The sequence below is a fragment of the Phyllostomus discolor genome, chromosome 8 (genome assembly GCF_004126475.2).
Source record: "Phyllostomus discolor isolate MPI-MPIP mPhyDis1 chromosome 8, mPhyDis1.pri.v3, whole genome shotgun sequence".
Taxonomy (NCBI): domain Eukaryota; kingdom Metazoa; phylum Chordata; class Mammalia; order Chiroptera; family Phyllostomidae; genus Phyllostomus; species Phyllostomus discolor.
In genome coordinates, this window is record NC_040910.2 from 110,264,647 (window position 1) to 110,277,359 (window position 12,713).

Consider the following 12,713-nt stretch of genomic DNA (forward strand, 5'->3'; position numbering starts at 1 on the left):
CGGAGGGCAGAGGAGAGCAAGGAGGGATGTGTAAGGCAGACACTCATGCCGAGGTCTCCTGGGCTCAGCTGCCGCTGGCCTTTGGGACAACAACGCCCCTCCCAAGCCACATGGGCAATCCCTGGGACAGGTGGGTGGCTCCTGGGTGACAACTCCAGCCATCGGCCCCACATGCTTCCACCCAGCCCAGCCCCCGCCCAGCCCCAGCCAGGTCCTCTCACCTTTCTTACGTCGCTTCACGATTCTCCACGCCAGCAGCGAGGCCGCCACCAGGAGGAGCAGCAGCAGAGCGGAGAGCAGGGGCAGGAGGATGTGGAAGATGTCCCTGGAAACAGCAGGAGACACCTGTCTGTGGCCCCGGCTCCCCGCCTGCCTTTGGGCCGTATCCCCCCCTCCTGGTGGCAGGGAGGCCCCCCAGCTGGTGACCTGCAGCTTCTGGCCTTGGAGCCCCCGACCCTGGGTGACATCTAAAATGACTTTGTAAAAAAAAGGAGAGGAGGGCTCCACGAGGGAGTTTCAGTGGACCCGGACGCCTCTAACAGAAATGCAGCAACAGGCAGCTAAAGGGTCTTCAGTTGTCCCCTCCACGGTTGAACACTGTCCCCACCCCCTAATTCAAGTTCACTCAGACCTGTGAAGACGACCCATTGCAAAATGAGATCTTGGATGATGTCATCAGGATGACATCATACGGCATGAGGGTGGCCCTAATCCAACGACTAGTGTCCTTCTAACAGGGAGATTGGGGCGCGTGGGCACACGAGGGAGGGGACCACGTGACGACACAGGCACAGATGGGAGTGATGCAGCCACGGGCCGACGAGCGCCAAGGAGAGCCGGCCACCACCGGAAGCCGAGAGGCGCGGGGCCAGATCTCCCTGCGGGGCCCACCCGGGGTTCAGACCCCTGAGGTGTGCGAGGATACACGCCTGCTGTTTGAGCCGCCCAGCTGGGGCCGTGCGCCACGGCAGCCTCGGGAGATGAACAGACCCGCCTGCACGTCATCGTCAGCACAGCAGCCGGGGGTCCCTTTACCTAAGACTGGGAACACCTCCCTCCTATGCTCCGTGCCCATGACAGCCCCATCTTATTCCAAAAACAAACAAGCCGGCCAAGGCTGACAACGGCCTCCATCTCCACCAAAACTTATTTCTTACTATTGTCGCCCTTGCGTGCGCTGCTAGCAGGGAGGGGGAATGACTGGGGTCCTTCCAAGAGGAGGAGGAGATTAGGACACAGACTCTCACAGGGGAAACCCTGGGAAGACACGGGGAGAAGCCGGCCGTCCCCAAGCCCAGGACAGAGGCCTCGGGAGAAGCCAGCCCTGCGACCCAAGGACACAGACGTCTGGCCCCTGAATCGTCACCGAGACGGTCAGCTGTCCCCACCGCCCAGCCTGGGGCGCTGCGTCGCGGCGCCCGAGCTGACATGCAGGGCGTCTCTCACGCGTCCCTGTTCCCTGAACTTTACACAGCGTACTCATCTATCAGTTAATTAAGTCTATTAATGAGTGACCCATCCAACGCTGATCAAAGACCCTAAGTGGTACTTATGTCTCATTTTGATTCATGAAATTAAAAATCTCCTAGCTTTTATGTATTGAAACCAGGTCAAGGGAAAGCAACTGTCAACACAGAGGGCAAAGGGGAGAGGGGACAAGGGGTCTCTGGGTGGGGAGACGGGGAGGTCCCACAGGGACGGGGCGGGAAGGCCCGGCAGCAGGAGGGCGCAGCAGGGGCAGACATGAAGCCCAGAGGCCGATGCGGGGGTGGGAGGGAAGGGGCGGCTCAGCGTCCAGAAAGCCCTGAGCTGTGGGGCAGGCAGGACGCTGCGGGGCAGCAGCCGGGCTCGGGGTCTCCCTCTGTGGAAGGGGAACAGGACTATCTGCCCTTCCTCCTCAGGAGGGGTCATCGGCAGGTCAAAGCATGAACAGGACAAGGGACAGGAAAGCCCTGTGAGAGCTGCCAGGTGCTCAGGAGACACAGGGGACAGTCACTGTCACCGCTGTTGCCATAGCAGTCACTGGGGAGACAGGGCTTCCCAGGCCCTCCCTGTGCTCCCAGGATTTGGGCCAAGAGCCATCCTCGTGTCCCCATGACCCCCGAGTCCCCACACCCAACACGCCCTCTGCCCTGACACCTGCTCGTCCATGTCCCACACTCTCAGCTCCACAGGGACATTCCCCGTCTATGTGACCAGACCCAACACAGTGCTGGTGACACAGGACTTCACTCGGTACAGTGGGACGGACGAATGAGGGAGAACACACCTCCCAATGCCCTCAGCTCCAGGGGGCAGGCCCAGGAGGCGGTCACCACGGACCCTGTGCCCCCCGAGAGCAGGTGGCAGGGCCCCCTGCACCCTGGCTGGGACAGGGGCTACAAACAGTCCCCACATTGGAGAAGTCTGGGACAAGTGGGCCACAGGGAACAGCAGCATCCGAGCTGACTTACCTGCCTTCGGGGTGCAGGCTGCTCACAGTCGGGGAACTTGTAGGGACTTCTGAGAACGTGGTGGTGGGGATGGTGGTCGACACTGTAGTCGTTGCTTGGCACAAAGAACATATTACACTTCACCCTGCCTGCCCCCTCCCCCAGCCCTGCACGTGGCTCTCAGCCTGGAGGCGTGGGGGCTGCCCTGGCTCAGGAGCCTGGAGCAGGGCCATGGGAGGGGCCCGGAGCCCGGACCACCCCTATCCCCTCGGCCTCTGGCAGACTCAGGGCCTCAGAAGGTGCTGTGTCTGGGCGCTGGTCCAAGAGGGCGTGCTGCATGGGACACAACTCAGGCCCAATTCTCCCCTGTCTGATTTATCCAGTATGGATGGGGCAGGAGGGGGGCTGCCTGGGGGATAATATACCCAAGAGACTCCAAGGTCAAGACCAGCCCTGAACAAAACCACAGTGTTCAGGAGGAGCCTCTACATCGAACAAGCTATTACATCTCTACAACTAAAATAGTTCCTGCTTGGATACACAGTCAGGAATCCATGAGACAACGAGTGTGAGGCACTCTGTAACTGTAACGCCCCCCCCAGGTTCCGGTGTGGTGGGGACTCTGTGGAGTGTGTCCCTTGGCTGCCCCCATAAATGCCCGGTGAGCTGACACTGGCTGTCCGAGGGTCAGCAGAAGCAGAGCCCATCAGATGAGCTTGTTCAAACCAAGATACTCTCAGAAGAGTCAGCCTCTAGGACTTAGAAAGACACTGTCTTAAGCCCAGGTGCATACCCAGCTCATGAATGGAATACAGGCTCCCAGAATGCAATTCCTTGACTGTGGAGGCCTCTCCAGACCTCAGGCACTGGGGACAGCACCCCAACTGTGGAACCAGGGACGGGATCAGCAGCTGTGAGTCCCGACTCCAAACTCCACAGACCGCAGGGACACCTGGACACCAGAGGTCCCAGGGCAGCACTGGAAGGAACTGGGATCTCTGGGTCCCACCAAGGAGGGTCCCTATGGCCCCCAGGCTGAACCGGGGGCCGTCACTGTGATCTCTCTGGGCAACAGGTCAGGCCCAGAGCTGGGCAGAGAAACTCAGTTGCCCAGAGAGGCCTGGCCCCGTCCTGGAGTAGCCCCCAGAGCCCGAGAGCCGCTAAGAGAAGCCCTGCCCCTCCGAGCCCACATGAGCAGCGGGGTCCGTGAGACCTCAGGACTCAACCACCCTCTGGGACAGTTCCCTCTGAGTGAGCACAGTCCCTGAAAGGGACCTCCAGGGACCAGGACAGAGCAGGCCCTGAAGCCACACAGCCACACACACACACTCTCTTACGTGGGCCAACGGTCACTTTAACTGGGGCGCCATGATCAGATCCGACTCTCTCAATCACACACCAATAAGTGTCTGCATCCTCCCGCCTGAGCTTCTCCATGGTCACGGTGAACACACGGCTGGTCTGATTGTCCCTGATGGACACACGGTCCTTCTTCACCTCCTGCTCTGATCCCGCGGTTCTAACAAGGATCCTACAGATACTGAAATCAGATCCTCGACACCAGTACTTCACGTGCTTCTCCCACCGTGGGACATAGCGACACTGCACGGTCAGCGAGCCCCGCTCAGGGCCTCTCGCTTCTTCTGGACCCATGATGACACCTGATGAGCCTGGAAAACAAACCCATGTGCCTGTCACCTCTGCCCCTACCCCCACACTGAAGACAGAGCTGCAGCCTCCTGCACGGTGACAGCCCCAGTAAGTCCACGTGCCCTGGGAGAGGCACAGAGTCCAGGGGGGCATCACCTTCCTCAAGACAGACCCTTGTCCTTCAAACTTCCACTGCGTCACAGCCGCCTCCAAATCCCCTAAGAGCACAGCCCCAGATCTCAGAGACACGATGTGGACACTGGGCAGTAACAACTTCTGACAATTCACCCCTCCCCCTCCCCGTGGCAAGAAATCCCCATGTCCCCTCAGGGTCCCTGGCGCCCACGTCTGTGTTAAACTGGTCTCCTGGGGAGGAAGCAGCAGAGGACCCATGTCCACGGGGGGGTCGTGCCTGACCTGTGCCCGTGACCTCGGAGGCCCGGCTGGGGCACCCGCCGCACCTGGCTGTGCAGAGGACGGCCCAGGTGGTGCTGATGGGTCCTGTGGGTCGATCGTGAGCCCTGCCACCAGTGGGAGTGCCTTTGTAATTGACCAAAGTGGTGACACAAATGTGGAACCCACGTCACAGGATCCCATTTTCTCCACCGAATTACTTTATTTGTCAAAAACTAAATATGGGAGTTCTTTACGGCCCCATTGACCCCTTGTCATTCCTGCCGACCCACAGGGCCCTGGCTGCTGTGGCTTTACAGGAAGGCAGGTGGGCTGAGCAAAGCTTTCCTCATCATATACGTTCTGGTTCTTTTTAAAAATGTCCTCATCTTTGAAAGAGTCAGGATTCAGAGACACGTTTCTTTACTGTAAGAGAAACGACACTGAACACAATGAAACAGGACAACAGTCACCAGGCCTCAGTGACAGACCCTGGGACGTCGTGCGGCCCCCAGCCATGAGGAGAGCAGGGGTCCTTGCAAAGGCTCAGCTCCCGTCCCAAGTCAACCCCTTGGTGTCCCCATCCACAGCGGGCCGGTGGTTTCAGATCTTTTCATTTTCCTGGAGGAGCCAGAAACTGGACTTGGTGTGGACCGTCTGGATCTGAGAACACGGCATAACTGGGGACAGCAGCAGCAAGTAGGACACGGGACATGCTAAGGTCCTCGGCCCGCGGGGCCCGGCGCCAGCGCCCGGCCCCACCGGTCTGTCCCGGGCGAGGCCCTTGTCTTCACTGCCCTGGGTTTGTCGGTCCGATTCTGGAGACGCGCCGGTTCCCAGGTTCCCATCGCTTTCAGGCTCTGAGACCAGAACACGACCAGAGCGAAGGAGTGTTTGTTTCTGCAGAATCCTAAAAGCCTTTCTGCAAAACTGTCTGGCAAATGGTTGGGGCAACTTCTTTGGTTGCTCAAAAGCGTTTTCTCGTGAATATTGTTCTTGAATCGGTTCTATTGTTTCGTCTTACTCTGTTTTTCCCAGGAAGTCTGGCACACAGCACTAGGATTGATTACAAAGTCTCCTTTTACAATGAAAACATCCTCAGCTATTATAATTGCACGTTCGGGTTGCACGCACTGTTCCCTTTATTGATTACAGATACCACGAGATTTTCTCCTTCGCTGTGTCTCCTCCCCCTTCTCCTCCTCGTCCTTCCCCACCCCCCACCCCCCGGGGCATTAAAAACCAGTTGTAAGAATTTGTTGGTAAATGCTACTGTTTTTATTTTCTAACTTATCAATTTCTCATATGTATTTTATTTGTCTTACTTTCTTCAGATAGCCACTTGGTCTCTCTTTCCAAGTTGCTAAGTTAAAGGTGTGATCAAATTAAGCATCTCGAGCTGGGGATACCACCCCCGTGAGATCACAGTGGTGCTGACCCGAGGGGGCGGGAGGGTCTGAGCCAGGGATGTGGCAGGGAGGGAGAGAGCAGAGCATGAGGTCCCTCCCCGGAATCTGGGAGAGTTGGGGAACCAGACTCCCGCCCTGAGCCTCCAGAGGCGACACAGGCCTGTGGGCCCATGTTCGGACCCCTCACCAACGGACAAAAGTGTTGTGGTTTTCTAAGCCGCTAACTTTCGGGCGGTTCGTTCCAGCAGCTCCGGGAAATTCACGCAGATGGCCCCGCCCTCTCCCTCCGGAGCCGCCGCCCTGTCAGCCCATCTCGGTCTCCGCTGAGCGTTGGGTTCGGGGCCTGACACTTGAACCATCTGGGCAACTCGCCACTCGGAACCCTCTGTCCAGGCGCCCACTCGCCATCAGCCCAGCAGAGGGCACCTCCTGGCACAGAGGGCAGCGCTGCACTGCACGGAACAGCGCCCCCACCAGGCGCGGTCTCTCACCCACAGCCTAGACCTCAGGGCACCACTGTAGGTCAAGGGAGGAAGCTGAGCCCCCGGGCGCGGTGACTGGGCCCCTTCTCCAGCCCCGCCCAGGACCTCGGCTGGTCTCCGCTCCCGTGGGTGCCCCGGGCTCTGGTCCGTCTCCCCCCACCCCTTGTGGAGCAGCTCAAGTTGGACAAGGCCGCTCAGTTTTCCCGGAAAAAACGGAGTAATTGAAAGGCTCCTCCTTTCTCACAGAAAATGAATGCCGTGAAGCCCGGTGGGAACTTTCCGGCTGATGTTGTTTTTCTTGTGCACTTTCAACACAATGAACTCCTTGGGAGAGGGAAGCCGAGCCGGGGGAATGTCAGTCACCGTGACTGGACGTTCTGGGGAAATGTGTCACCGTGATTGGACGTTCTGGGGGCGAAGCTAGTGAGAGGTGACACAGAGGTTCACACCGGTGACCAGGTTCCTAATTAGCACACAGCTATGCCCACTCGCTTCAGACACACCCTCCCTTCTGCTTTGCCTCGGTCCACCCGAACCACGTGCACACACGCGTGCACACTCACAGCACCGCTCACCATCAGGACCTCGGAGGGAAAGCGGTCCCCGTGTGCTCCCTGCCTAAGTGTCTCCTAAGGTCTCACCCAAAGCTGGCCTCCTCTCTGTCCGCACCAGCGAGCCACCTCCAGCTCTCCCTCTCCACCAGCCTGCGGTCCTGGACCCTTCATTTCCCACCCCCCCCGCAAAACCCTTTCCCCCGAAAAGACAGTAACATCCTTCCAGCCGAACTCACCAGGCTTTTCAGAAGCACATAACAAAGCCACGTGTCCCCTGTGTCCCTCAAACCACCAAGGCCAAGCTCATTTCCATGCCAGAGCCTGCCCTGGCCACTTCCTGTGCCTGGAAAGCTGTCCCCGATAGATCGTAAGTGCCAGCTCCTCCTCTCCTTCCGGGCTCAGCTCAGATGTCTCCTCCTCAGAGGGCTCCTGCAGCCCGCCCCAGCTAAAGCATCCCACCCGCCCACACTGTCCAGGCACCAGCTCGGCTTCCCGCACAGCACAACTATGGCATCATTTCTGTGACTGATGCAACGAACGATCGAACCGCAGGGGTCACAGCCGTACAGGGCTGCCTGGCTCCCGTGAATACCTGCTTTCAGAGCCTCAGATCCTCACACGCACCCCAAAGGCAGCCCCGAAACCCCCCCTGCTCCCAGTTCTCCCCTCTGCTCATTGATCATTTTCTTCCTGAGACACGATTCACATAGCACACAGCCTGCCCTGTTAAAGTGCACACCTCGATGGTTCTCGGTCTGTTCGCAACGCCGTGGGGACATCAGCACTGTCTGATTCCAGAACAGTCTCGTCACCCCGAAAAGAAACCCCTCACTCATTAGCCGTCACTGTCCCTGCCCAGCGGACTAATCTGCGATCTGTCTCTATGAATTTCCATTTTCTGGACTTTGCTACAGACGGAACTCACACGATGTGTGGCCTTTTGGGGTCTGGATTCTGTCACTTAGCTTAACGTTTGGGGGGTTCACCCGTGCTGCAGCCTGTGCCGGTGCTTCGCCCCTGTTTAGGGCCGGCGACTGTCCCACTCACTGTGAGGACTGACCCCCTCGTATTTATCTGCCCATCGGGTGGTACGCAGCACCTGGTGGGTTGTCTCCATGTTCGGGCTGTTATGATGATGTTGCCATGAACGTTGGCATCCAAGTTTTTACATGAACGTACACTTTCCACTCCCTTGCGTATTTATTTACCTGGAAGCGGAGTTGCTGGGTCACACAGTGACCACGTGTATAGCATTTTGAAGAATGTCGATTGTTTTCCTAAGTGGCTGCACCATGTCCCATCCCCAGAGCAATGTACATACACCCTCTCTGATCAGTGATAAGAGCCTCCCGTGTCCAGTTCTGGAAAAGCAGGAAGATTTGGTCTGGGGGTGGGGTGGGTGCGGCAATCACGCTGTGTCCTCCCCACGAGATGCATGCACTTACTCGCCCAGTACCGTTTGTCCAATCCGTACCTGGTACGGCTGTAGGCACGAAAACCGCTGCCCTCCTGAGGCTTATAATGTAGCAAGGGTGGGGGGAGGGAGGAGACCAACGGTGGAGAAAAATAACGCAAGGGGATTGCTATTGTAATTAGGGTCATCGGTGAAGGCCTCGGGGAGAAATGGGGGCACGAAAGACGTGAGGGACTCGAGCCTGTGGCTCTCTGGGGAAGAGCATCCTGGGCAAAGAAAACAGCAAGTGCAAAGGCCCTGAGGCAGGAGCGTGCCCGGCAGGTTCAAAGAACATCTAAGAGGCCAGGGTGGCCGAAGCAGGTTGAACTGGAGAGAGCGGAGTAGAGACAAGACCAGGACGATGAAGTGGTAGAAGAACCCGGGTGGTAGCACCTTATAGCCTCAGCAGAGGGTTTGGGTTTTCACAATGAGCAGGATGGGGAGTTGTTGGAAGGATCAGTAGAGGAGAGTAGAAGAGAGTCGGATCCAGCTTACATTTTCAAAGGACCGTTGCGGGATATGAGAGAAGGGGTGGCTGTCCCCCAGGTTCTGCCTGAGCACCTGGAGGGACGGAAGGTCCCGACACAAAGGTGGACGAGAAAGGAATTCGAGGGGGGAGGTGTGGTCGGGTCACACTGGAAATGTCAGCGTCTGAGCAAAGATGTCCGATGGGTGATTGGATAGAAGATTCTAGGGTCCGGGAAGATGTCCAGGCCAGAAATCCAACCCCGGGAGTCCCCTGTACACAGCTGGTGTTTATTTAACGCCCAGGGAGGAGATGAGGTCCACAAGGGGGTGACGAGAGAGAGAGAGAAGCCGAAAGACCAAGCCCGGACGCCCTCCCACATTCTCAACAAAATCCCCTTGATTTTTAATCAAAATATTATCCACCGACTTAAGGTTTGCGTCAGCCCTCTGACCCTGCCCACGTCTCCCGTCCTCCTTCCCCCGTCACCCGAGCAAGCCGCCCCCTCTTGACCGTTCCAGCCCCTCGGCAATTTCTGCGATTTCCTTCTACCCCGAGTACCTAGAAGCCGCTCCTCCTCCCCGTTGGGCAACCTCCTGCTTTCCTCCCTGCAAAGCGCCCTCCACCTTCGCTTCTTTCCCCAAGCCCTCTCCCTGGCTCCTGGCACACCCCCGAAGGAGGTCCGGGGGCAAGTAGCACCAGCCTCCCGAGCGGCCAGGGCTCCTCCGCGTGGACCAGCGGGGCCCACCCGCCTGTGCGCTTTGAATGGTCAGCCCCCCGGGCAGGAGGAACTGTGCACCAGCGCCAGGTTCGTTGTGAAAGCCACGCCGCCCATTTCTGCCTCGGCAGCTGCGGGCACGGAAACACTGGGTGAGCGGGAGGGCGAAGTGCACAGGCTCAGGGCTTAGAGGCGCCACTTGGAAAGGGGGTTCTCTTCTCAGCAGGACACCTCCTGGACCCCTCCCTCTGTTGCTTGCCGCCACCTCCGGCCCCCCCGTGAGCTTCTCCCCGCGGTCAGACCCAGACCCCCACTCACCTGAGAGCCGGAAGAGGAGGGGGAAGAGCAGCAGCAGGTGCATTTCCCCCCTCGCACGGGTGCCCTGGGCCCGGCCGCCAGCGAGCGCACACTACAGCCTCCGCTCCTGCATCCTCCAGCCCTTGTGCTTTCGCTCACTGCCGCTCTCTCACTTCCTCATTCAGCCACTTCCCGCTGGTGGACCAGAACGAAAAGGGGAAGGAGGCGTCATGGGCACCAACATGCTGCAATGATGGTGAATAAGGCTTTTCAGAAATACCTCCCTATGCAGAGCCCCGATGGGTTTTCTGAAAAGAGAACTTGCAGGTGGTGCCACTTTGTCCTCTGGAAAGTGCGGGCACAGACCCAGCAGGTCAGGCCAACTCTTCCTCAACCCTGTCGACGGGTGGAAAGGGGAGGGCGGGGCGGGGGGGGGCGGCCGCTCCGTCAGAGAGCCAGAGCGACAGACACAAAGCCCGAAGCCCGGAATTTCAGGTGTAGCCACAATTTCAGGTGTAGCCAGATTCCCAGGAGCCCAGGGGAGGAGTTTGATGGTGGTGAGGAGGACTTGGGGTCGAGGTCAAAAAGCCAGAGGAGCGCTTCTAGACTAGAGCTTGGCATGAAGATGGGGCCGGGGCGGGGAGTGGGGGGGAGGGCGTCAAAAGCCAGGCTGCAAAGCAAGGGGCTCAAAGACGGGGCCACAGCTGGCCCGAGGGGCAGAAACGGCCTCTGTCCTAGGACAAGACCAGAACCTCTTATCACTGCGACCAGCCCTCCAGGTGAGAGCCAACCCCAGCCTGAACTTTCCAGAAGCTTATCAGTAATGCCAAGGGCTCCTTGTCCCTCACTCCTCACCCACCCCCCAGCTTATAAAATCTTTCTGCTACGGTAGGAAGAAGAAAGCACCAGCTCTGGGGGTCTTACCCCCGTTTTCTGGCACCTCTGTGCCCACCCCCTGTCTCCTTCCTCCCTCAGGATCCCTGCAAGCCCTTGGGGTGGGGCACAGATGCTGGGAAAAGATAGAGCCTCTTTCTTATCTCGATCCTAGAGCCACTGTTGCTATGGGTCACTCACCCCCTGTGACACCTTAAGGAGCCACTGAGCCCCAAGGAGGGCCCTGAGCCCCTCACACCCTAATCAGGAATAGAAGGCTATTTGGACAGAAAAACACAGCTGCTGATAAGCCAGACCTTTTCCAGGGTGTGGCCATGATCTTGGCTTTGTAAGATCAACAATCCAGGCTGCGAGCCTGCTCAGCCCTGTGGCCCCCAGGGCTGGGTAAGCCCACCCTCCCCCCAGGCCCTTCTGTAAATAGGGACGGTGTGCGGCTTCCAGGGAAAATGACAGCCCTGGAAGAAGCCAGGGCTCCTGGGGTAGCCTTTCCTTTGTTGGGCACAGGCGGCAGGAAGCAGACGCCTCTGAACTGCTAGCAGGCCTGCCTGCGGCCCCGCCCTCTGACCCTGGGCTTTCCCTGCCCGGCCTGCCCGAGGGAAGTTGCCCTTTGACTCAGGGACAGAGAATCACCTGGTTGTCTCTGAGTGGCGGCAAGACTGCTCCTCTACACAGGTGCCTCTGGGGGCCACGGGAGAGCCGGGCTGTTCTGGGGGGTCCTGTGTCCCCAAAGATCCTCTGAGGCCTCCGTTTGAGCTTGGCCATTGACTTCCCCACGCTTCCCGGTTCCCTCTGTAAGAGAAGGGACCGAACAGGCCACTGGAGATCCCTCCTGCCCTGAGCTGCCTGCGCGTGCATGTGTGTGCGTGTGAATTGTGTGTACACGCATGTGGTGTGTGCCTTGACATGTTTTTCTCCTGGTTACAAAAAAAAAAAAAAACAGAAACGCACAAGCTCCTTCTCGTGGACACTGCGGCCTGGCGAACGGCAGACAGTCGGCGGTCAGAGCCCACCTGGTCCTGGGTGCAGGCCCTCGGGCGTGGGAAGGGCCTCCCCTGGGTCTCTCCCACTCCGGAGCACAAGCTCCACGAGCAGTCTGTTGCAAGACCCGCCTGAGACTTACAGAAACCGAAATCTAAACCGAGTGGCGAAAACCCAGGCACGCAGCCTCGCCACGGAGGGGCCGCGGGAAGCGGCGTTCTGCCGGGCTCCGCCGGCCCCGGGCAGACGGACGGCGGCCTGAGTCCTGGCGCCAGGGCTGGGGGCTTTCTCTCAGGGCTCTGCCACCCGCACGACGGTGGCCCCCCTGCTCAGGGGGCCTCAAGCTGCTCACCTCTTCGTCACAGTGAGGAAGAGGAAGAGGTGGACTTGGACTTGCCCCGAGTGGGTGGAGCTGAAGCGCCAGTCAGCACCCCTCCCGTGACCAGGCAGGCGCCTCGCAAAGCCCCGTGTCAAATGTCATATTTGTAATGTAGCTCCTTGATCCTAAAAGGGGGCCTGGACACTGTGTGAGCTTCAGGCTGGGGCGCACGGTCCCACCCAGGCCACCTTCCCTTTGACTCCACAGTTGTTCTCACTGGAGGGGCAGGGTCTGTCCCCTCCCCCGCTGCCAGCTTGGTCCTTGAATCTGAACCAGACCTGTGACCTACTTTCCCAAGACAGCGCAGCGGAAGTCACGGTGTGCCAGCGCCAAACCTCAGCCTGCAGACGCCTCGTGCCCTTCCCCTTCCTCTCCTTCACCTCTGCGTCTGCTCTGAGGACCCACGGACTAGCCAGCAGGGAGCTTGAGAGACACGGGGGCCAGAGCCGCACTGACCCAGCAAACAGCCACCGACCCCACCCCCCAGCCACTCCAGGGAGCCTGCCTGAGACCTAAAGCACCACCCGGGTTGCACCGCCGACTCATCCGCGCTCTGTGCCACCGTGCTTGGGACAGTGCCCTGCGGTGTTGCTGTGGCAACAGAAAAC

The 12,713-nt window shown here is 59.0% G+C and overlaps 2 protein-coding genes across 3 annotated transcripts in view; one reads left to right on the plus strand and one right to left on the minus strand.

Moving 5' to 3' along the window:
- The window catches only part of RAB37 (RAB37, member RAS oncogene family), a 53,234-nt gene that overhangs the window by 19,508 nt on the left and 21,013 nt on the right, over positions 1 to 12,713 (plus strand). The gene's annotated exons all lie outside the window — the stretch shown is intronic.
- Positions 2,509 to 9,994, minus strand: LOC118502246 (CMRF35-like molecule 1). Its single transcript, XM_036034094.1, has 2 exons — positions 9,876 to 9,994; positions 2,509 to 4,102 (listed from the first exon to the last, which is right to left on the minus strand). The coding sequence occupies exons 1-2, from the start codon at positions 9,916 to 9,918 to the stop codon at positions 3,654 to 3,656; spliced, it is 492 nt and encodes a 163-aa protein (XP_035889987.1). The 5' UTR covers positions 9,919 to 9,994; the 3' UTR covers positions 2,509 to 3,653.

Excerpts from the sequence above, each read along its gene's own strand:
- LOC118502246 (XM_036034094.1), bottom strand. The coding sequence starts at position 9,918 with ATGCACCTGCTGCTGCTCTTCCCCCTCCTCTTCCGGCTCTCAG. Across the intron at positions 4,103-9,875 it reads CCTCCTCTTCCGGCTCTCAG|GCTCATCAGGTGTCATCATG; the intron begins GTGAGTGGGGGT and ends TTTGTTTTCCAG.